We start from the raw sequence: 25,607 nt of genomic DNA on the forward strand, positions 1-25,607 counted from the left end.
TCTCTCTCTCTCTCTCTCTCTCTCTCTCTCTCTCTCTCTCTCTCTCTCTCTCTCTCTCTGTGTGTGTGTGTGTGTGTATGTGTGTGTGTGTGAGCATGTGTGTTTGTGTGTGTTGTATACATATACACACATGTGTGTGTGTAACTGTGCATCTCCATATAGGAGGACATTGTGTAACCTGTTCTATCACTCTCTACCTTATTAGTTTAATACAGAGTCTCTCACTGAATTATGATTGGATGTCCAGGAAGCCACTGTAACCCCCATTTTTCTTCCTACTCCCACAGTTCTGGGATTATAAGCTCATGAACAACCATGCCTGGTTTTTTACATGTCTGTTAGGGATTTAAACTTCAGTCCTCATGTTTAGACCTTAAGCATCTCTACCCACCAAGCCACTTCCCCCAGTGGCTGGATTTTTTCAACAAGATGTCCTCTTTTCGTACATTCATTGTTTCTTCTTTGGAGACAGGAGCTCTAGCTCAATCTGGATGTGAACACACACCCTCTTCAGCTGACCTTGAGCTTCCGATTCTCAACTTCAGGCTCCCACGTTCTTGACCCACAGATGTAAAGTACTACCACACTTAGTACATACAGAGCTAGAGATGGAACTTAGGGCCTTGCTCATGTTCTGTAGCATCCACTGAGCCACATTCTAGCCCTGTAGGAAGGTCTTATTGGATGAAAATATGTTCCCATATGGTGAAAATGATGCGTGTTTACTTAATTCTCAGAGATACAATGAGAAGACAGGTTTGGAGAGGCCAACTGTATGCATGTGATCACTGGCTTCAGGGTGACCTGGCAGCTCCTGTCTCTGCTCTGGTCAAAAGCAAAGCAATTTCCCTGAGACAGAAGATGGGGAAGAGTCCTGGAAAGACAGGCTCACTTGGAAGAGAAGAAAGAAAAGCAGCCTTGAGGTGCATGTCAGGTGCTGTACAATGGGGACCCATCTTCCCAGCTGCCTCATGCTCCACACTCTTGCCTTGCAATCTCCCCCAAGCAAAAAGAGCCCCTTCGGAAAGCACAGGAAATTGCATGGTGAGTCTCAGATGTCCAGAAGGTCCTTTCTACCCTACTAACACTCCCTCAGCCCTCAGCCCCATAAGAGACTAAGGCTTGCTGCCTAAAAGCTCAACATCACACCTATCTGACCCTTATATACCAATTGTAAGTTCCTTCCCAGGCTGGGCTTCTACCTTCTACTTGCCTCTCTTTCCAACAAGACTCCAGATCCCCGATTAAGCACGTCTGATTTCCAGGTTTTCTGAAAATGCACAGGTATTTGACAGGGTTCATAAAATACCAAACAGGTGAAAATCGAGTCCTACAGCCTCACAAATAGCCAAAGATATGCAAACAAGACAGACAAACAGTTTCTAGGCAGGGAGGATTGGACTTACATATACAACACATATGTGCCTTGGACATGTTACTTACTGAGGAAATAAGAGATGAACGGAGACACCCACCCAACACTCTTCTGAACTGTCATATGTACCTAGAACAATGAAAGCATATACATCCCAAAACATGCACCAGATTATATTACAATAGTTACTCTGGAGCTGGGGAAATGGCTCAGTCAGTGAAGTGCTTGCCTTACAACCATGACAGTCTGTATTGATCCCCAGAATACATGCAAAAAATGGTAGACATGGTGGAGTGTACTTGGAATCCCGGAGCTAGAGGTAGAGACAGCAGGATCCCTGGGGTTCTCTGTTCAGACAGTCTATTTGATAAGCTCCAGGCTAATGAGAAACCTGACTCAAAGGACATGGACAGTGTTCCTGAAGACAATAATCAGCGCTGTCTATTGGTCTCCACGTGCATGTTTATATACGTGCACATGCAACTGAACATGCATGTAAGGACACAGAAAATGATACCATCATTACTTAAGTAAGAAGATAGGAGGGAGAGGGTTAGAAATAAGGTAGAACAAAGGGAATGAACTGAGTGGTAGACAGAGAAAGAAACAAGAAAAGAACCTGACCCAACGTAGTTACAGAAGTGAGCCATGAACGATAAGCCCTGCTCCTTCAGACTGGTTCTTAGGATCCAGAAATAAGTATTTAAAAGGTTTCCATTTTGCATGAGTCACACAGGCAGGCTGAACGCTGCATTGGGGTACGTTGTGTGAACAAAGGCCTGTCAAGAAGGCACTCCATGCACTTCTGGAAGAGTGAGTATTAACAATGCTGTTTGGAAGAGAGTCGAATCTATGTGTATCAAAGGTGCAATCACATTCATACATGCTCAGGCCCAGCCATCACCTGTTTATGAATTTAATTAAAATGATTTGCCACAATTTCTGCTGAAGCTGTTTATATCATTGTTATTTATGATGACAGTTAATTAAGAACAAATATTAAACAGTAGAAGGTTGGCTTAGTAAATGACTGAATAGAAAGACAAAGAAAATCATACAATAGAGCTTTAAACCATAAATTGTAGGGGATAAGAAACAAGATGGGGAAGACAGGCAATGTAGTAGCATGTGTCAAGTGATTTTACTTTGGAAAAACAAATGAGTACATGTATAGACACGTATGCACAGAAATGAGCTCATAAATTAGGAAGCCAGACACCAAAACACTAAAAGTAGTGGCTTAAGGGAGTTTGAGCTGGGGAGTTTTGTTGACTTTTTATCTTACCTTACATTTTATTGCCTTTATCAAATTAAGTTTTTGGAATAAACACAGACTTATTGATGCTTAAGGAAAAAATTACTAAAGGAGAGAGGCCACAATCTGCTTCCCCAAGACACAATAGGTAAATAGCTAATCTTTTAACCATGATTGGGATACGGCTGAAAAATTTACTGGTGTTGGTAACATTTTAATTTTTAGCATTGTCTCTGAAGACAGAGTTGGACCCAAGAAAGGATTCCCTTGTTGATAAAGGTTTCAAGCAGGCAAACATGAAGAGAGGAGTTTTCTTTTACAAGCAGATTGGCTTTACAATGGCTCATAAATCAGTAAGCAAGGTCACATATTAACCCATGAACATGCTACTCTATAATTAGTTCTAGTAGCAATAATAGCACAGGAGGGGAGCACATGCTACATTGTGTTTATGGAAGTCAGAGGACAACTTTGTGTATTGTGTTTTTCCCCTACCCCTTTTTATGAGTTTTAGTGATAGACCTCAGATCACCAGGCTTATGTGAAAAGCACCTTTACTGACTAATCCATCTCACTAGCCTTCCCTGAGAACAATCTGTCTCCAGGCCCTAAACCTGCCCCTTTCTAGCCCCACTTCTCGGTCTTTGACACAAGTAGTTGGCAAAGTTCCTTAACTGTACATCCATGGTAGCCAAGGGTAACCCCTAGCTCAAGACCTCTACTGAGCAACCTCTTGTCCCCTAGACCCTGTTCATGAAGTGCATACTGACTTCTTCAGCACTATCTGCCTACAGAAATAGAAAACCAAAGGAGGGACCACAGAGCAAAGCCAAGCCTTTGATGAGACCTGTTCGCAGATGTCCTGGGGGCATCAGCACAGATGCTCAGATCTCAGTTGTGATAAAGGGCAGTTGCAGAAAAGGGACAGTGTCAAAGTGGGGAGGAAGAAAGAGAGAGACTGACGGCATGTAGTTGAACTAAAATCACTGAGAATGACATTGAGCTGGACAGGAAGATAGAGGATGTTGCTAGTTTGTAACCCATCACTAAAATAGTGTGTAGGTTCATGTGTATAAGAAAGAACAGGGTCTATCTGCAAGGCAAACTCCCTCTCTTCTGTGGAGAGCTTCCTCTGGTCTGTGATATATTTGATCTCCCAGTGTCACTCTAAGAAATGCAGAGAGATGCCACACTGCTCTGGCCGCAGCAGTGGTCCCATCACCAGGTACCTTCACCTGTCTGTGCTTTTCCTGCACAGGCATATCCAAAGAAAGGGGTGGAATGCTACTGTCACTTGCCACCTTTCACCTACTTTACTCAAGAAACTCACCTTCTATAAGCAAAATGCTGTTGCCCTCCCTTCCCTTTGATATGAGTTAAAATATTCTCTTCTTTCTACCCATGTTCCTGAGACAGTAAGCACCCAGTGACCTTAGAGGCAAGAGACCTAGAGAGAAAGAGAGAAGAGAAAATACTAGAGATTGTATAATATTCCCAAGACTACATGTAGCCAGGAATTGCTGACAAGGTATAACTTTCAGAAGCTGATGGAAACCAGATCACTTGTAGGGCACTGTAGAGGCATGCTTGAACATTCCTGTCTCTTTCCCCACCATGCGATGGCACATCACATTTTTCTTCCATCAAAAAGTAACCCAGAATGCCTTATTGTGCAATACTACATGAAATTCACAAGCAAGAGATGCAACCTTACTTCATAAACAAATCCTTCCCTGCCACATGAGTTTTGCAAACTGTCTTTAAGGCACTGACGGCTATGAATTCACATGAGGATAATTATAAAGACAACTATCAAAAGCAACCTTGGCTTATCTGCTTAGGGAACACTCTTCTTCCATTGAGAAGAAAAGTCCTTAAGTGAAGGGAAATTGTTTGTCTGGTTAATTGTTTTCCTGGTGTCTGGTAAAATGCCTGATACATAGAAGAGGCTAGACTGGCATTTCTTGCATGGGAAGAAGGGAGGTAGGTTCAAGAATGGTGCATGAAGCAGAAAGCCCCGTTTACAGACAGCAAGTATGCAAGTTGCCTGTTGCATGACCGTTACAGAATGCTAAGAATGATGCAGAAGATTCACAAAGCTGTACAAGATGTGTGGTGATGGGTGGCAGTACCCCTCTGACCTCCAGTCTCAGCATGTGCCTCAGTAACAAAACTGACAAGGGCACTTTGATTCTGCCCTAAGTCACATGAGCCATGGGGGATGCTAGCTTGATTGTGTCTAGCCCTAGTTGGGAATTGCTGAAGAAAGTTCTGCCTTGCTGAGAGTTCAGACCTTCTTTGTGGAGAAGTCCACTCAGGACATCGTGAGACTACCATTAGTCACAAGCACCATCCATAACCCATTAAGTCCTTACAGCTTTGCACCATGCCCCAAGGAGTCAGCCCCACTCCTCCAGTGACTAGCTATGCTACTTAAACCTACTTCCAACAAGTAATCACTGTTAGATGTCCCTCTGCTCAAGCCTAGCCTTAAAAATCTCAGCCAGGACAACCTCATATATATGTAAAATCTGGAGCTCCGCATCATAAATGTTTTCTCTAAAGATACACTAATTTTGACTGAAATCCAAATAATTGCTGCATCTCATCATTTAATCTAAATACTCCAAGTAAATGAAGGGGATTTTAAGTCATAAGAAATGGAGTAACTTCTCTGCATTACATTTATTTATCCATCAGATATGAGTGTATTTTATTTTTAACCAGACATGAATGTCAAAAAATGCCTGTTTCTTCATGTGAGTCATTTGGTATTCATCTCCCCAGGTTGAACAATAAAAGAGTGATTTCAATAATGTCTGTCTTTTATCACCCACATACTATGTGCCAGGCAGAACAGATTTATACTTTTCGAAATTCTCTTCTAGTCCTCATCATAATTGTCTGAAGTACATAATATTATCCTCATTATAGAGTTGAGAAGAATGAGCCTCTAAAAGGTTAAATGACTTGCCCAAAGCCATATAGCAGTAAGTAGCAAATGGAGGTTAAAATAATCCCTTCAGTTACAATCCTATAAAATGTCCAGTTGCTTGATTTCTTTGGTTTCAGTATCGGAGACCATATAACATTCAAATAGAATACATTTTGCAGATGATTGCTGTTTCAGTTGTGTTTGTCGTTGTTTTTGTTTTGGTTATCTCTATGAGCAACCACTAACCTGTTGTTATTGCCAGCTCATTGTAGACAATGACTGGGTTATTTATGTTCACATTCTAGCCAAAAGGAAGCAGAAACCACAGCCTCTCCAAACATCATGAAGGATTTACAAGGCATGTGGCTCCATTTTCTAATCATGGCGCATGAATTCCTCCTCATTTTGACAACAAAGATGTGGCAAGCATCTCTGTCTCCATGCTGCCCACAGTTCTCTTCATCATGGCGTTGAAGCACATGTACGTGACAGAGCCAAAATGAGAACCCATGTCTTTGGTTCCAGACCCTAAGCTTATAACATGTGTACTTTACTTCTACCAACTCCAGGCCTGCAAACCAAAGCTGGCATTCTCCTTTGACTTTGTCTCAGATCTTTCTGCATATCCTAAACTCTAAATAAACAAGAGAAATATTGATACATGCATTTTTAAAAAATGAATAAAATCCTACTCTTTCCTCTTAAAAGTTTATCTTATTTGAATTTAATCATGAGCAGTAACTGGTGCTTTGAATGGACCCAAGGATCCTCAGTGGGTGACACTGTTTGGGAAGAATTAGAAGGTGTGGCCTTGTTGGAAGCAGTGTGTCACTAGAGGTTGACTTTGAGGCGTCAAAGGCCATTCTTTGCATGCTTTCTCTGGTTTCGTCCTGCTTATGGATGAAGATGTGAGTTCTCAGCTACTCCTCCAGCCACTCACCACCATGACTTTGCTCCACCATTATGAATGCTAACCCTCTAAAACCATGAATCTGATAAAACACTTTATAAATTGCCTTAGTTGTGGTGTTTTGCAAGAGCAATAGAAAAGTAACTATGACAGTGACACTGGTCTCTTTACCTTTCTTTCTTAGGATATTTTTGGCCTTTATAGTGTGTGTGTATGTGTGTGTGTGTGTGTGTGTGTGTGTGTGTGTGTGTTCAAAGGTCTCACCAGGGTAAAACGGCGGTGACTAACAGAGAAAGGTGAAAATCAAGCAGGAGTGTTCTCAGGAATTTAGTTGGGATACAGACTTAGATTTAATATCAGAATGCCAAGGTGAGCAATGGAGCCATTATGCTGATAGTGAGAACACAAGAAGCCAGGGTAATAAAAGCATTCAGGGATGGGCAAGGCCTTATCCATGTGGTGAGATCGACTAACAAATTGGCATTTGATCCCTGAAAATGTGTCAGAACAGTAAAAGTAGCAACGATCCAGTTCTGAAACCTGAGGTATATGAACTCAATAAGGGTGGGAGGAGGTGGGAGGAGGGGAAGTTAAACCGGATCTCGATAGTAGCAAAGGATTCGTAAAGGTTATGGTAAAACCTAAGCGCTCTTATCTAAAGTCAAGGCTTAGCACTGACGGTGACTTCTCCACGGCACTGCCTGGAGGGCAAGAGTCTAGCAACACATTACTGGTCTTCAATGTAGCTTACTATACAAACCGGGTAATGATGAGCCTTAGCTCAGTGTGTCAATCATCAAACTCCAAAACCAAACTGGAGAAGGCAAGAAAATGAATCTGAGACTGCAAATGTGAAGCAATCTGTCATCCATAATTATAGCATAATTTTACCTTAATCAAATCTGAAAGAGAACAATACTGATATATGCCCACATGTGTATAAGGTATAGTGTACGTATCACTGACCCTCCACCCCCCAAAGGAAGGGAAAATGATGAAAGACCAATGGAGGAGATTCCCTGGCAGGACTCAGTGTCTTTTTTTCACTGTTTCATTCACCTGCCCACAGTCTTTTGTGAAGAGCCATGTGTATGAGCTACTTGCCTTTGTCCCCTATTTTTCACTCTTCCTATATCTAACACAGTGAGCATGAATATTAATAGGGAGATTTGTGTTAATTAGTTTCCTTGGCGGAATGCTCACTTTCTTTCGGTTTTGATGGGTCAATAAAATGGAGAATTATCCCAGTCCTACCATAAATGACTGCCAAGAGAAATCAATCCAGGAATGCTCACTGCTATAAAATGGCAGCCTTCTTTTGAAAAGTTTAGCACATGTTGGAAGAACATGGGATGGATAACAGACATCCAAGGTGAATGGTGAAAAGCCAACATTAATGATACAAGCATAAATATTGCAGAGAGACAGAGAGACAGAGAGAGAGAGAGAGAGAGAGAGAGGTAGAGAGAGAGAGAGAGACCCAATGCTGAGAAAGATGACTTGTGAAGATGATTTGTTTAGTGTCAGTGCCAAGATAGAACATGAAAACTGATCACAAATCTACCTTTAGTTTTTAAGATCACACCCCCCCCTTCTTTCTCTCTTCTTGGTTTTCTTTTTCCTTTTCCTTATTTTATGCATAAAAATGCAACCAGCCTGAACTAAAGCAAATTGGTTTAATTCCCTGGAGGGAGCACGAACAAATTTTCCCAGCAACTTTCTACCATGGGCGTTTGCACGAGGGTTTGTGGATGGAATGCGAAGCAGGCAGTTATGTAAACCAGTAATCAAGTGAAACATTACCCACTTCAAAATGCCCTAAACCAGTATTAGCACCACCAATTAAAACACTGAGCAGAGATGGGAAAATGACCAAAAGGAAGTGGGGAAAGTAGTGTGTATGTGAATGAGTGTGTATCTGTTTGGTGGTGTGTGTATGTGTGTGTGTAAATGACTGCATGTGTGTGTGTGTGTGTGTGTGTGTGTGTGTGTGTGTATGGTTGAGCGTGTGTCTGGTTATGTGTATGTGTATGTGAATGAGTGTGTGCCGGTTTGGGTGTGTGTGTGTGAATGAGTGGGTATCTCTGTGTATGTGTGAATGAGTGTACATGTGTGTTTTGCAGTGTGTGTGTATGTGTATTTGTATTTGCTTATATGTGTATGTGTGTGAATGAGTGTGTATCTGTGTGTGTGAATGAATGTACATCTGTGTTTGACTGTGTGTGTGACAGTGTGTGTAAATGAGTGTGCATCTGTGTTTGGCTGTGTATGTGTATGTATGTGTATCTGTGGTTGTGTGTATGGGTGAATGAATAAGCATCTGTGTTTGTGTGTGTTTCTTTGGAAGTGTAGTGGGACAGAGGGAGGAATGTAAGCTGAGAGAAATTAACTTTCTTCTAGGAAAAATGTGTCATAGAAGTGCTAGCAGAAGGTCTCTTTGATGTAACAGAAGAAAGAAAAGAAACATGTTAGATCATTTCATCAAATAGAAATTTTACCTATTGTCCTAAACTGACCAATCACTCGAGGAGGTGGAGGTGTTTACACCTGCGCACTTTGAGCCCGTTCTAAGGTAATGGGTGAACAGAAAACAACAGGCTGTAAACATTAGACGTTATGATTTGGGGTTTCTGCTTTGTGCTCTTTCCCCATCTTTTATGTTTGAGATGTTTACAAAGTATTGGCTCTTTAAGGACTGTCCAGGAGGCTAAGGCAGGAAAATTGAAATTATGAGGCCGAGGCTAACTAGTGAGATCTTGTCTCAAAAATAAATGAATAAGTAATCCAAATTTAACAACATCAAAATCTTTGTACATTTTTAACTTACATTTATGATTCCAATCACTATTTAAAAATTGGTAAAGCATAAACAAATGAAATTACAATGTGACTACTCTTCCCTCTGGAAGCAATTACAATATTAGGAATCTGGACCAAATCTTAAAGGAGTCAGCTACATGCAGAAGAGGCTGAGAAACAAGTGGCCTCAGCAACCCCCACAGCTTTGGCTTCAGCTCCTGCTTCCAGGCTCCTACCTTGAATTCCTGTCCTGACTTCTTGTGATGATGGACTGTAAGGTCAACGTATAAGATGAAATGAACCCTTTCCTCCCCAAGTTCCTTTTGGTCATCATGTTTTATTACATTAATAGAAGACCCTAATTAAGGCAGAGGACAAACCACAGCTAAACCATAGCACACCTATTTAAGTAGCTTGACCACAGCTCCTGGTAGCCTCCAGTTTATGACAGGATGGGGCTGTGGCATCTTTCTCTGTTGTATATTCACCTGTAGCCCAGCTTGTTCTTACCTGCACAGGAGTGGTGATCTTGGTAGAAACCATCCCCGCAGGTAGACACACACTGTCCCTGTTGCATCAGCAGGGGAGGCAGGCAAGATGAACACTCCAGGCCACTGGTGCATGTGGAACATTGGGGCTGGCAAGCTGTCCACAGACAAGGGGAGAAAGAAAAGATGGTGGGTTAGCTGGAATGGATCACTCCAAGGATGACCCTCAAAGACTCAGATCCTGAGCCTCTAGAGTCACAAACAATAAAAGAAAAGGGCAAGCAATCCACAGCCTTCATTTGCAGAGTTAATAGCAGGCACTGTGCAATGCCTTTACAAACATAAATACTTTAATTGCACAACAACCCTATAGAGTAGTATAATGGTTTGTATATGCTTGGCCCAGGGAGTGGCAGGATTAGAAGGTGTGGCCCTGTTAGGATAGGTATGCCACTGTGAGTGTGGGTTATAAAACTCTCATTCTAGCTGCCTGGAAGCCAGCATTCTGATAGCAGCCTTCAGATGAAGATGTAGAACTCTCATCTCTGCCTGCACCATGCCTGGACACTGTCATGCTCCCACCTTGATGAGACTGGACTAAACCTCTGACCTGTAAGCCAGCTCCAATTAAATGCTGTCCTTTATAGGACTTGCATTGGTCATGGTATCTGTTCACAGCAGTAAAACCCTAACTCGAACAAGTAGGTATGGTTTTTAGAAATGAGAAACCAGCTCCTGAGATTAAACAACCTGCCAAAAGCCGCCAGACAACCAGACACTGGCATTTGAAACCAGGCAGTCTGGCTCAAAAGTCTTGGTCTTCTCTACTTACCTACTAGTCTTTAGAGTCTTCACTACCCAAATTGTTTTCTAAGAATATCCCGCAACAACATTCAAAAAGAATGAAGATTTTAAATCAAGAAACAGAAAATAATGAAAATAATATCAATGAAAGTAATTAAGCCTTAATAAGACTCATCTGTACCCTAGACGCTATACAAAGCATTTAATAATGTTCACATTCTTAATCCTTGCCCTGACCTTCTGAGGGGACAGGAAGTTAAATATTCACAGCTAGAGCATAAACCTATACACTTGTAAATGGGTTAGTCACTTTACAAATCAGAGATAAGGGTGGCAGTCGTATCAGACCTCAAACGAGCCGAGCTTTGCTAGCTAAGATGTCCTCAGATGTACAAAACTTCTGAAGTGCATCTGAACTCATTCCAGAAGCTCTCATAACTTGTAAATAATGAGCTCCATTAGCAACTGTCTGTGTAACATGGCACAAGACAACAAATTTGTCTAGACCATTGGTTCCTTGGATGGAGACCTGGGAAGTTCTGGAAAATGATCTTGGAGATCTCTATCAATTCTAAGTTTCCATTCTGGATTAACTGAAAATTTTAGTAAATGACAGGAAACACCATGATGTTACTATCTTTTAAGTCTTCAAAATGAAAAAAATCTAGTTCTGACTACTGTGTCTGCCCCTGTATCACCCACTTTCCAGGAAATGCTGGAGCATCTATAAAATGTTAGAAGAAAGAGATCTGAAGGTGAAGAGGGCAAGACACTTATAACTTGCAGTGGCTTCTGGATGTATATTTCTTGCATTGTGGTCTCTTCCATAACAATGCTTTGTGTCAGGTACCACAAATCACACTGATAGTCTCTTTAGCTCTAAACAACTGTACCTCTGGATTGCCATACCTAAACAAAGACTGCCTGCTTGGTAAAAGCCCAGACCACAGCTGTGCACACATCGCCCATACTGCAGCAGCTTCGTGGGATCCTGGCAGAGGTCACAGTGGTCTGGAGAGTGAGAGCAGGTCAGGCAGTCTGGGTGGCAGTGAACTAGAACCAAGAACAAAGAAGAGAACTCAGTAAAGCCCACAGTCTCCTAGAGAGTACCCAGGATACATACATTACAGGGAATAGGAAGGACCAAGGAGAATAAAGCTTGGGTGCAAAGCAGCCCCATATAGCAACAATACAGATTGATGCGAGATTCCCCAAATCTGAAATATCATCATTAGCTTTCCTAGTTTCCAATAAAATATGTAAAGGAATGGGCTCCTCAACATTCTGCCTGCTGTGCTGACTGGAGAAAGGTGGAATTACCTCCTTGCTATGGGGCTTAAGCAGAGTCAGTCATCCATGGTATCAGAGAAACTCTTCTGAAGCCTGCCACGCACAGAGAGTTCAGAGATAGAGGCTATAACTTTTAAAACTAGTTATATCTTTAACAAATAACAGCATTTTTCTTTTCTTTTTTTCTTTAAAATCTTGACTCTCGTTCACACTCATTGGGACTGTCCCTCATCTCAGAGGTAACAGTCACCAAGGGGCTGTTCTCAGGTTTTAAAGTTTTCAAGGGCCTGATATTCTTAATGCCTTATACACAGCATGCTAAATATGTGTTTGGTAAAGCCCAGAGAGCCACTTTGGCAAAGAATTAAATATAAGGTCCCACTGCTTTTCCCTTGACACTTCTTCAGTGGAACTCTGATCACCCAAAACAAGGTGAGGGGGAAAGCAGATGCTACTGTGGGAAATTGGAGCTTGCAGATGGAAACAATTAATTAGGAAATACAAATGGACAAAATGCCACTTGTGTCTGTGAAAGGCTAGACTAGAGAAGGAGAGTGGAGTCGGCCGGTTGCAAAGCCTGCCAGTAACCACTAACCGGAACTAATTCAAGCCCAGGTGATTTGAAGGCACAACTGCAAAACAAGTAGATAAAATTTTCTTTTGGAAGAAATTAATGAGTCTTGAAACTTTAAAACCTCATTTGAGAACTGCAAAAGAAGCCATCTGTTTCACAGTTCACCTTAAAACAAACAAACAAACAAACAAACAAAAACCTCTGACAAATTTTGTAGAATTATTCCTATAATTTCAACACTAGAAGGGCAATAGGCTTTGATGAGTCCTTAAAATTGTGGTATTTGATTAATATGAATTGTTTCAAGATAAAGAAGACATATTTTATAATTAAGAAAACTAAGACACAGAGGGTCAATGACTTGCCTAAAGTTATATGGTTGCAGTCAAACAAATTCTGCAATGATTAATAAGAAGAATAATTTGTCAAAAACTAAAGAAAATAAACCCCCAAACCTCCAAAAGTGAGCAACCAAAAAAAAAAAAAAATGAGACTATGTCTGAATTTTCTTGACCAGAAAAATGGGACATGAACCTACCTGGTGTGCAATCTGGACAACACTGTCCCTTTACCACCAGGGCTAGGGTGGCCACTGGACATGGCGGGCAAGACGGCTCATAGCAAGTAACTTGACCCTCCCGACACTCACACAGCTTGCAAGGGCCTTCTTCCCACTTCTCCCCCTCCTATGGGAAACAGTGGAGTCAGTGACAGGGAGCAAAGACTCTGATGAAGAACTTCTGGGGTAGACCAGCAATCCCACACAAAAGCCAGGAGATGCACGCCATCAGCATCCCGCCTTCCCAACTCTTCCCTCAGACAGCAAGGAATTTAACAAGCATAGTCTTCTCTTTCTTTGTTTTTAATTGGTTTCTTTTAATGTGCAGCATCAGCGGAATGATTTTAAGCACACTCAAGAGATAAATTTTGGCATACCTTTGGGCAACCAGAATATGTAAGAAGTATTTCAAATGTGTTTCTCAATACATTTCACCCCTCAGAGCCAAAACCAAACCCACCAGGGGGCATTATCATTACTTCGTGTACCTAGTGGTTAGCAGGTCCATTAAACACAATCTCTATAATAAGAGTGAGAAACTTGCTTCAAACGCTGTATTTTCTTTTTACAGTCAGAGTAACAAGAAAGGCATTGTATTCTCAAAATTAAAGCTTCTGCAGGTTCATTTTTGGTGGCTACAGATGTACCATGAGATTTCTCTCCTTAAAATACTCCTTCTGGCCAACCAAATTATGGTAATATGCATGAATAGTCTGAGAAAGAATCTATAATGATTCTAGAAGTAATTTCCTTAACAATCCACTGACCCTGGAAATCAGAATGAGACAAAGGTCCCTTCATAGGTTGCACTGGATTGATCAGAGAGAGGGAAAAAAATGAGAAAATGGGGGAGCACATTTTAAAATAAAAGTCTGATAAAATGCTTGCTGAGCTAACTAATGTAAAATATCACTAAAGATCAACTTGACAGTACTTTTCAAAGTGAATGGGAGGTTGTGAGAAAATAGGGGGACACGTGGAGAGAAGGAAGAGATGTTCTGCTTGGGTTTTTAGAAGCTCATTCACGAACACTTCAAATGATAAGCTTGTTGTCTTTAAGACAAGACCCATGCTACTGCAGAACTAAAACACCAGAGAAGGGACACTCAGTTACTTGGGGAAACGATTCTTTCACCATCCCAAGAAGTGATTCCTACAATAATTTACTGTATACAAAGTTCCCTCAGAGATCAATCTGAATTGTCTAGGCTGGAAAAAATCATCAGGAAGAAGGTAAAGGAGGCATCTAGGTGCCCATGGGTAGTGAAATGTAACTATCAATTATAGAAAATAAAAATAATAAAATAAATTATAGAAAAGAAGAAAGAGTGAAAGAAAAGAGCCCAAGTCTAGTGCATAGATGTCTCAGTTTTCATAACACCCTTAGTTTCCAACCCAGTGCCATCAAACGTAGCTATGAAAGATGCTAAGACACCATGTTCCCCCATGAGAAGTTCATGCAAATCATTATTTAAAATAACTCTGTAAGGATCCATGCACAAATTAAAAATCCATACTCACTGGAACATGCTTAATTTCACTTGCATTTGAAGACATCTAAAAAGAAAAAGAAATGTATTTATGATACCACTAAAACCACCATTAGGCTGATCTGTTTATTTTTCCATTAGGAGATATCCATTTCCACCAAGCAGCATGAAATTTTATTAACTTCTTATGAATAAAAATAAAATCTGTCTGCATCAAACACTAGGAACTCATACCAGTCGAGGATGAAGACAGTTTGGAGTTTTCTTGCTTTGTGCTTGAGCACATGGGTTCAATTCCCCTCAATATTCAGGGAATCAAGGACAAGGAATCTAAACTTTTAAGTGAAACTCTTGAATTTCTTGGTGGTACCAGACTGCTATGGAGATTCGTACTTATTTTTAACACTTGGTTTTGTTTAGTTCCATTCAGTTTACCTCCCCCTGCCCAAGAAAAAACAACAGCAACAAAAAAAAAAACAGAGAGAGATGGATAAACTAATATTATGAAATGGATCCAAACTCAACATTTATAGGGACACACTAATTTTCTAAATTCTTAAGACAATGAGGGTAACTAAAATATCACCATGAGACAAGTGATAACATTCTAAAATTATCAATGTTTCCAACTACAGATATGCCACTGGCTGTCCTAGGAGCTTTGCATCTGTCATCTTAATGGCCCAGGAGGAAAGTACCATTTTCATCCGCACTAAATAAGAAGGGACCTTGCTCAAGTTCACAGTATGCAGCATAAGAGGGATTCAAACTTATAGCCTGCCTTGTTGACGTATATCACTCTCTTAGACTATATGGAAGGGCTGGCAGGATGACAGATGTGAATGAGACCTGTTAGGTTAGACTGAGATCAGCCACAGCATTGACTCTCAATTGTTGCAACCCTATTCTGATTGGTCAACGAAACCACTGAACTTATGATCCATGAACATAGGTTAAAGAACATGATAAATCTGTCAACATCCCCAAACCCCATGAGAAATATGGGCTTTAAAGCTAGGGCAGGGCTGGAGAGAGAGTTCAGTTGGTAAACCATTTCCCACGGAAGCACAAGGCCTGGAGTTGGAGTCCCAGTCCCCATATTTAAAACAGCAGGGTATAGCACGTGCTTGTAATCCTAGCACTTTGTAGACAGAGACAAGCAGATTCACTGGCTGGCCAGCATGTTCATATGGTGAACTCCTGACCAATGAGAAACCTTTGCTCAAAACAAAACAAAACAAAAACCAAGGTAAGTGTCCTCTGAGGAGTGACATACAAGGTTCACTTCTGGCCCCCAGATGCATGTGCACCTTCGTGTTCGTGTAAGGCAAAGTTAAAGGGATAAAGGTAATTCCTTTCTTTGACACAAGGAGAAATAATACTTGTGGAGTGCATATGGTGTATGTGTGTGTCTGTGTCTGTGTCTGTGTCTGCATCTGTCTGTCTGTTGTGTGCATGCATGTGCCTATGCATGTGTGTGTGCTCCTGCGCACATGTGCCTTTGCATCTTTGGGAGTATGTACAGACATTTAAGGGGATCAACTTTTGGGAGTTGATCCTGCAACCTAACTCAGGTTGTTAGCACCATCTTTCCTCAAGTGCTGCCATTTCTATCTGCAAAGAGACTCTAAGAGCGTGGCCATTATTTCCTACTTCCTTCTTAAGGCAAGCCACCACCATCCTTCATCTAGACCAGTGTTCCCAACCTTCCTAATGCTACAGTCTTGTAATACAGTTCCTCATTGCTACTTGATAACTGTAATTTTGCTACTGCTACAGTGTAATTTACATTACACTGTAATGTAAATATATGATTTGCAGGATATCTGATATTTGAACCCAATGGGATTGTGACCCACAAGTTGAGAACCACCAATCTAAGCAAAACAACTCCTAACAAGACCCACAGAGTTTGAGTCTTTCTAAGTTAAATTATGGCTGCAGGATCCCCAGCCCCCCAGCAACTCCCATGTGCCCTGAAGTAAAGAACCTGGCTTCTAGACTACTGCTTTCCCTCATCTCCTACTCCCTTTGTTCCAGTCTTAGCCACTGTTGCAATTCCCTGATCATGTCACATAAGCACCTGCCTCAGTGCCTTTGCACTTGCAGTCTCTCTTCTTGGTCCATCCTCAGATAGTCACATTTCTCTGCTTCCACCCAACTCTGACTAGGTTTCCTGCATGAAAGACTTCCCCATTCATCGTATCATGAAGAAATGTCCACCACAGCTCAGTGACTTACGTGTTCATCAGCACCTCGTGTGTGTGCGTGTGTGCGTGTCTGTGTCTTATTTGTTTTCTCACACTATAAATATCTTCCACTAAGAGGAGACTCTACGTGATGCTTTCCGTCTGCCTGTCCCTAGTACATAGCACATTCTAGATGCACATAAAATAGTTTGCTGGAAAAAAATGAATTTAAAAACACTAGGAGGTAATAAAGATCCCCTTATTGGGTTAATTTTGATCTATTAATTTTAATAGTATTTGGTTATTAACCTGATACTCACAATCTCTGCCTTCTGTTCATAAACACAGTAACCATTCCTTGAAATGCATTCTGGGCAGCATTTCCCTTCTAAGTGAACTAATTCTTCACCCTGTAGGAGTAAGAGTTGCAGTGGTACACATCAAATTAACATCTCCAGGTAGCAGTGCTAAATTGAGAAGCAGCTGGGTTCCTGACTGGAATGAGAAGCTCCACACACTCTTCAGCCCATTGCTTATCTGTGTGTGCCCCACCCCCACCCCCATACCAAACACCCACCCTAGCTGGTTCCCTCTGGGATATCTCCTCATGATTCCAGTGTATTCTCCAAGTGCTTTCCCTCCCATATTCTGACAGAGTGTGCATGTGCTCTGTTCTCTCCACCCCATAATTAACCATGACCAGAGATGGTAGTCATGGCAATGTCATAGGACAGCAAAGACAAGGGGCAGGAGAGGGTCACACTATCTTAGAGAAGTACAGTCAGAACTAGAAGCCTTGGTGTCAACAGTAGCATGCAAATCAAGCCAGTATTTGAATATCAAATCAGAGGGATCCTTTTTTGTAGAGATGTAGTCTCAGGCATAAACTAAATAGCAGAAAAGTAATTTTTGTTCACCATTCTGTAACTCTCAGTGTTAGCTCACTTGCACCCAACTTTTGTTTTAATTATACGAAGAAGAGAAATGTCACATTTTGAAGACAGATGCTTGCTTACAGAGTCTTCCCACTTTAATGATTTCAACTTAATTTTTATTTCAAAATAATGAATGCTTGATGTTTTTAAAACAGTCTAAATAATTCTCTGTAGATTAGAAAGTTTAAATTCCACTGTAGCCCCACATTCCAGGAAATATGCTACTAAATCACAAATTCTGCTTGCAATTTCCTTTTAGTAAACAATAATATCTAATACTCACAGGCTGCAGAGTGTTCTTCAAAGCACTGCCTACTTTCTAAACACTCATTAATTTCTGGAGAATGATATGCTTCTTTAAATATTTAATTTCAACTTGGGGGCTCTATATTATATTTCAAGGTTTAGGAAAAATATTAAATAGAAACAGCACTGTAAAATTAAATACTCATATTAAATGATCTTAGTTTATGTTTAAAACACTATATTAAAGAAAATAGATTGTAAAAGCATTTGTTGTCTTTAGGTTGTATTATTAAGAATGGATTTTTAGGCTCTCTTCTAGAGTCTTCAAGATCTTCTAAACAGAATATATATTTCCTTTTTAGTGAAGAAACACATAAATTTCTAAAACAAACACAAAACTCTATGAATGGCTACAACACTGTACAATTCCTAGAAGTTATTTCTAAAAGAAGGGATCTACTTGGATTGCTGTCCATCAAAATTCACACCAGTCAGAGGCCAACAGAGAGCAGTGGGCGCTACAGGGATCGGGCGTATTTACATATAAATTGTTTTGCAGAAACAAAGAATCAGCTATGTGTGAAGGCATCACTGAGAATCGGATTGAAATTTGCTTTCAAAGCATATAAAAGGGTTTATATGTGTGTAATCTAAGTTGCTTAAAACAGTATTTTGAAGCAAGACAGAGTGTGTACTTCTATTAAAAAGAAAAGGTGTGACAGAGGGTTGCTGGAGAGCTCCCACAACCCATAGACAGAAGAATGTGGCTGTTCTGAGCCTTCACACAGAGCAGCAAATACCAAAAAGCCCTGTTCCTAGGGAGCCAGGATTCAGCTTGGGTGAGGTAGGAAGGTCTAAACAGCTTTACTATTTATAGAAGCCTGGCTGTCCCCAAACACTCCAGCTTATTGCTGTGGGGAACATGCCAACTAGCATTTGACTCTGGCTTTGAATAGAACTAAATTGTGAAACAAACTCATTCATTTCATTTTTAAGTGTGTTCTTAATATCAAACATGTGCTGCACCTTCTCTGCTGAATACCTAACCCCAAGGGAACAATGGCTCTGGAAGTCAATTTAATGTGCATTGGCACAGGATGGCCTCTTTTGAGGTATTTTTTCCTCCGATTGGAGGAAAGGAAAGGCTCCCCAGTTATGTATGCCTTCTCTCTTCAGTGCACTGTGTTCAGGTCACTGCTCTCAGCACAGTACATCTCAGGAATAAATAGTAGGGCTGATTAAGAAGAAAGAAATAATGTGATATCTTCATCTGAATTTATGTTCAAAGACATTGTACCACCTGGAAATATGAAATCAAATCACATTGTGCTATTCTACCACTGGTCAATCTATTCTCAGTGTCGAGGGATTTTACCAAACACATCCAAGACAAGGATCATGCCATCTTCTCCTTAAAAAAAAAAAAACAAAAACCCTGCACATTGATTTCAAGGCTATTCAGAATATTGGTGCTGATCCGATAATAAGCGGCATTGGGGAGCACGTATGATTCTGTCACCTGTAGAAACTGAGATCCCTATAGCTTTGTGTAGATGCCTGACACTAATACCTAATACACCCTTGGTCTCCAAGATTAGAAGTCAAACAGCCTTGATATTTTTGAAAAGGGCTCAGATAGCAGGGTGGAGCTGACTAGAAGCCCCAGCAGTGTTCTCTCCAGCTCCCTCACAGTTATTTCCTCAGGAGCTCTGACAGCATTTAATTCTTATTTCCATAATCCTTAGTGCTTCTGTGGACCTCCATGTAAAATCATTTCTGCTCATGCATCTGGCTTCCCGCGAATCCCAGGAACTCTCAAGGTCGTGGTATGCCTTTTTCATTGTTTGATCACCAGCGATACAAGCAAAGCAGAAATTAAGAAACTACTAGGATAACCAGGCTTTAACAAGGTCATTAGCCAAAGCTAATTTCAGAATTATGGTATCTAAAAAAAGGCAGAAGAGTATTTTTCTTTCTCCTTAAGATTCTATTTTGGTTTAAATTTCACTACTGGCAGTAATTCCAGCTTAGAATCCACCAACTTACACAAAATTGGGAGTATGTGGAGATACTCTAGAAGAAATTAAACATCTGGAGAAATAGACCATGGGCTTCAGATCCTCAGAGGCAAAGGTGGGGAACACAATAGACTGACAGATAGAAAACAGCTTAGGGAGCTTGGCACTAACTCCAGCCTCTCCTCACTGTCCTCAGAGACACACAGAGAGCCTAGCTAACACCAACATGGTTAGGGGATGCTCTCCATCAAGTGAGTCAGCAGATGCGCAGAAGGATGCTACCAGAGGGAACAGTGGGTTATGCTACTTTCCTCAAGGGGGGCTAAGGGTAGGCGGTTGAGAAGCCTACCTGGCTAGGACCACCTCTCTTTATTTTTCACAAACCTTGGAATATTCAACAAGTTAAACCTTGAAGTATAACCCAGAATCGTCAGATATAGAGGCAAGGAAGCCCCGCCCCAGACAGCAAGAGAAGGAAAAGGCTCTCATTGAGTTTCCTGTCATCTCCTTCCAAGCATTCTGACTCCCCTCACATAAGGAAAAAAGAAGTGAAAGGCATGGGGGTGGTGAATAAATCTATGGGAAGGCAAGATCCTCTCTGCCTAAGTATGTTTCAGTTCTGCCAAGACCAAGATGTGGGAGGCGAAGTAAAAAATATCAATGATGTGAATGGCAGTCTTGTTTGAAAGCTTGCCCCTCTTTAGGCTCAGTGCTGGAAGTGGCAGAGAGAAACCAGAGAGAAAAAAAGCCTGCGCTGACCCCTAAGCCTCAGATCTCTGTAGCGTCCCTGTATCCTCAAGTTCAAAACCCCCGAGGGAAACTGGAGGGGCGGATGGGAATGGCCAGAGGAGGAGACAACTTTTAAAGCAATTTTTTGTAAGTCATGGGTCAAAATTAAGTTCAAGGGGGGGGGGGGGAATAATTTCCCTAAAATATACATATGAAGCCAGACAGAGCCAGCTAGAAATTCTACAGATAGCAGAACCTAACAGAGGCCAGCAGAGTTAATTGTCTATGAGGTCCCCCTTGGTCTATCTTAAAATTATATTTATATACATATACATCATATACATATTCATTCTTTCCCAGTCTACAGGAGGGCTCACGGGTGTCTTTTTTACTAAATGTAGTCAGTGTGCTTGCAGAAAGAGTCAGGCCCCAGGCACACCTGCAGACCACCACTTTAAGGCCAGAGCAAACAGGGCAGTCCACTACCGATGAGGGCCAGCTGCACAGACTGTTAGGCTAATGTCCTCCATCATGTCCTTCCCTTTATGCTTCTGGCTGAGTTCTTCTAATCTGAACAGATGCAGTGATAGCTAAAGACTCTGGGGAGTGTTCCAAGCTAGTCTGAACAGACAGTGACATTCACTTCCTATCCCAGCATCTCCGTGCTCAGAGACCCCTGGAAATTCAAGCAATCCTCCGCCTGCCATTCTCCCGGCTGCCAGGAAGGAGAGAGCATCCACCATCTGATGGGAGGAGCTGCCACGGGGCAAATGGAAATGCCTTCATTTCTTACCAGGGCACAGGCCACTTTGGCACACTCTCCTGTCTGGCAGGTCACTTGGCCCTGGTCACACATGCAGAACTCACAGGCCGAGCCCTTCCACATTTCATCCTGGTACCGCAGGAGCCCACCAGATGAGCAGCTTCTGTCAGGAGACACACATTCCTCACAGCACTGCCCATGATGCCGGGCTCTGCTCTGACCCTGGAGAAACAGAGATTAGTGAGGGAAGGGAGACAATTCGAGCACCACAGTCAACAAGTGGCAGAGAGACACAGAACACTGGCCATGTGTAATGCAAGCCCTCCTGGCCCAGGGGGGAGGCAGTTCTCCACCTCAGCTCTCCTGCTGGGAGGCAGGCCATTTATATCTTTATACAACATTCCACGTTCTCTAAAGCATCTGACTCTATCAAAGGATGCAGTAGACTAAGAAGTGCACTTCTTAAATGGCCCCGAAGCAAGCTTAGAAGAGTGGTCACATGCTTTCAAATACCTTTGCACATCTCACTGGAGGGCAGGCCTGTTTGTGACACCTGACCTGTCCTTGGTCACACATACACATAGTACAGGCATCTTCTTTCCACTGTTCACCATGCTGAGAGAGAGGAGGGAAAGGGGGTGTCACATCAAGTGCCACACAGATCAAACAAAAGCTCAGGCACTTACTTTCTCATGACCTTTTTTCATGCAGCAACATTGAACACATTTCTGAGAAGCAAAATTACTTATGTAAAAATGGCCTCTAAAAGAAAAGACAATGAATTTTCAAATATATTTGCATTTGAATTGCATGGATATAGGGTTGCTACTATATCAAGCCCTTAGATGACCTGGGAATGCTGAGGTGAATTAGAAGACCCTATTGGTTGACTCCTTTGTGGACATTCTTTAGGTCTTCTTTGCCAGGAGCTTCCCTTGCACCTAAGGTATAGGAGTTTTTCCAGGTTTGCTCAAATACTTGAGGTCAAAGAATTTACTCTCCAACCACATCTAAAGTCATCTAAGGAACATCAGGGAGACATGATTAAGGCAAACACCCATGTGAAGGTAACACTCAGACCTGAACTGATCACTCCTGCACACCCCTCCCTACTGGGACATCTTGTTCTCTCAGATGAATAATATCATTTTGGTTACTTTTACTGTGGCTTTTCTGGTACTTGCAGCCAAATAGATTCAAACACTTTCACAGCCTATCTCTTGAAAAAAAAAGCAACTTAGTAGAAACCTGTCCAATAAAAATATCAAATGAGACCACTGTGCCAAACAGGACATACACAGCACAGATGAAGGGCTTCCCACAGGTAGAGAAATAGCTGAGTGACTCAGAGCGCTGGTTGCTCTTGTGGAAGGCCTGGGTTTGAGTCATAGCATTCATATAGGGGATCAATAAGTACATGCAACTCCAGCTTCAGGGATCCAATGCCCTTTTGGACTTCAAAAACACCAGGTATGCACATGGTGCATACATACAGACACATACAGGTTCACATACAGGAACATGCGTACACGCGCGTGTGCGCGCACACACACACACACACACACACACACATCTTAATTTGAAAGTTTCTTTCCCAACTAGTTATTTCATTCAGATTTTAAGAGAACCACCTAGAATTAGTGAGACTCTGATTCCAGATTCCCCACTGACTGCCACATCCCAGTTTCTACTTAGCTCTTCTTAGAATGGTAAGAATGAAAATAAACTGGATTTCTTTTGCTTATGTTTACTGCTTCAGAATGATATGACTGTTGGTTATATCATATAATTGATATATAGTTATATATATAAAACTTGAACATTCCTAGGACAGAGCATTTTTCATTCACCCAATTTGCTGAAGTCCTCTACATTTTAAACCTACTACAGGTTAGGTATGGTTGTCTTGACTGTTTTAATAGTATCACTGAGTCTGCAGTTTACTCCACTTTCAGTCTCTCAATGGCCTGAGCTATCTACTCTGCCATCCCTGTATTCCCAGTCATTGCCCCTCTCCTCATCAGCGTGCGTGTGAACAGTAAGTTTTCCCAAGGTTCACGAACTAGGGTTCTGCTTGCCAGCAGATTCTTTCATATTTATAATCCCTTTCAGCTTAATTTTGTTCATAAAGGCTTTTCATGTACTGAAGGAAAAAAAGTCTCTTGTTTACTGAGTTACTAATCCTGGCAACGAGTCAGACATGAGGGTTGGGGGTTCTGTGATTGGGAGGCATGGGATAGAAGTGTGAGGAACCTAAGTCAGGACACCCATGGGCAGCATGCGACAGTTACCTTGTATACTTGGCCAGCTGTAGAGCAGGATCGTGCTGAACACTGAGAGCAGCATTTTCCAGGGACTCGGACGACAGTTTCATCCTTGACACCCAGAGAGGGACAATCCATCAAAAGAAAGTATTAATCCACATCAGTAGGGAAATCTAACTCACAGCCATCTCAGCCACATGCTGGAAGCATGTAGAGCATGTAACATGTAGCACATGTAGAACAGCACATCCTGTCATTGAGCATTCACTCGATGTAAGGCTCTGGTACGTGACAGTCTCCCCAAGATCAGCGTGAACCTTAGAAAGTGTGTGCATGTCCTGTCCTCTACAAAAGATATCAAAGACACGTGACTATAAAAATAAAACAATGTGTCTTCACCAGACATATCCTATGTCCTGTCATGACTCTCTGAGGTAGGTGGTTTTATTCTTGCCTTAAATGAGAACACAAACAATAAACAGGGTATGTAACTTGCCTAGGGTTATGTGGCTGACTGCTCATGTTAAATGATTGAAATAAAACTTCAGAGTCCTAATCACATAACACTTAAGATTATGTGCACGTCCTGACTCACATCTAAACTCAAAGGCAAAGGTATCCCTTTCCTAGGTCAGCTGTTTCTCTATGTGTCTGCATCTTGATTTAAGCCATATGTTAGAGATGTCTTTAAAACAAGCAAAAGTCAATCATCCTTTAGAAATCTGGGAAAAGGAACTGTTGAGAAATGTGTCAGAGATCCTACACCTGGAGAACCACCGTCAACTGCCTTTTCTCTTTGTCTTCATCTCTACCACCAGTACCCCAGAAAAGTCAGCCACTCGTCTCTACTGTCATAGCAAATGTGTCCCCCTAGATGACTCAGAGTCAGCTTCCCTTTCATCCTACAGCCTTCTTCAATATCTGGAGGGAGAATCATTTAGAAGGGAGAGAAGGATGAGAACAAACTAGGTTTTCCTGACTGAGAAGTAGTAGTTACTACACTGAAGTCAGAACCTTCCAAAACAGTCACCCCACTTTCTCTTAGGAGAAGGAGAAATAGATTTTACTCTCATAGTTACTCTGGTTTTCCTCTGGAAGAATAAGAAAGCCAGCATACCTGAGATGGAAGGGACGGGGGTCCTATGATATCAACTTTTCATAGAAAGTGGCAGTAATACACCTCCACAATCATCTATCACTGTTACACATTGTCATTCAAGTTTCTGTATTACTATCTGACAGGCTTGCTGCAAATGCCTAAACAACTGGAACTAAAGCAGCAGCTGTTTGTTTGTTTGTTTGTTTGTTTTGTTTTGTTTTGATTTGTGGAGATACCTTCTTATTTCATACATAAAGTTTTATGACCATTGATATTCAACAGAATACGTGAAGACAGGATAGGCCCTGAGGAAACTGATGGCTTCTTGATTTCAGAATTCCTCAAAAAATTTTGGTTGACAAAGTGGAGTAGAGGCATACATCACCACACTATCCAGTAACTTCACTATCGTTAACAAATAAATGAACTAAACCATGCTCAGTCTTGCCCTGAGTAGGCAGACTCAGTGTTAAGTCTTCTGTAAAGACTTATTCGCGTGTCTGTCTGTGTGTCTGTCTGTCTGTGTGTGTGTCTGTATGTAAGTATGTGCACATGTGTGTGGTGAATCACCACAGAGGCCAGAATAGGACTTCACATCTCCCAGATCTTCATGGGTGCTGAGACAAAACTCAGGTCCTCTGCAAAAGCAGGAAGTGTTCTTAATCATGTGCCATCTCCCCAGTTCCATCAGTTATCTTAACCAACATGGGATAACATAACCACTACAAAGACTAACACTATACTTTCAGATACTCCTTTCAAATACATGATCTAACTTATTCCAGTACAGTATGGATCATAAACTATATTCATCTTACCACCTATTTTTAAAATAAAGTTTTATTGGATTATGGCCACACATCCATATACCTATATATGATCTAT

The 25,607-nt window shown here is 41.5% G+C and overlaps 1 protein-coding gene across 1 annotated transcript in view; it reads right to left on the minus strand.

The window, feature by feature from the left end:
• Window positions 1–25,607, minus strand: part of Fras1 (Fraser extracellular matrix complex subunit 1) — a gene marked incomplete at its 5' end in the record, with an annotated part of 247,779 nt that overhangs the window by 199,677 nt on the left and 22,495 nt on the right. Inside the window, 8 exons of the mRNA XM_028773698.1 lie at window positions 9,785–9,919; window positions 11,476–11,619; window positions 12,969–13,116; window positions 14,511–14,546; window positions 16,989–17,078; window positions 21,390–21,581; window positions 21,873–21,974; window positions 23,651–23,734. Of these exons, the coding sequence (XP_028629531.1) occupies window positions 9,785–9,919; window positions 11,476–11,619; window positions 12,969–13,116; window positions 14,511–14,546; window positions 16,989–17,078; window positions 21,390–21,581; window positions 21,873–21,974; window positions 23,651–23,734 (931 nt within the window). The remainder of the gene's footprint in view (window positions 1–9,784; window positions 9,920–11,475; window positions 11,620–12,968; window positions 13,117–14,510; window positions 14,547–16,988; window positions 17,079–21,389; window positions 21,582–21,872; window positions 21,975–23,650; window positions 23,735–25,607) is intronic.

The sequence above is a fragment of the Grammomys surdaster genome, unplaced genomic scaffold (genome assembly GCF_004785775.1).
Source record: "Grammomys surdaster isolate TR1022 unplaced genomic scaffold, NIH_TR_1.0 233, whole genome shotgun sequence".
NCBI lineage: Eukaryota > Metazoa > Chordata > Mammalia > Rodentia > Muridae > Grammomys > Grammomys surdaster.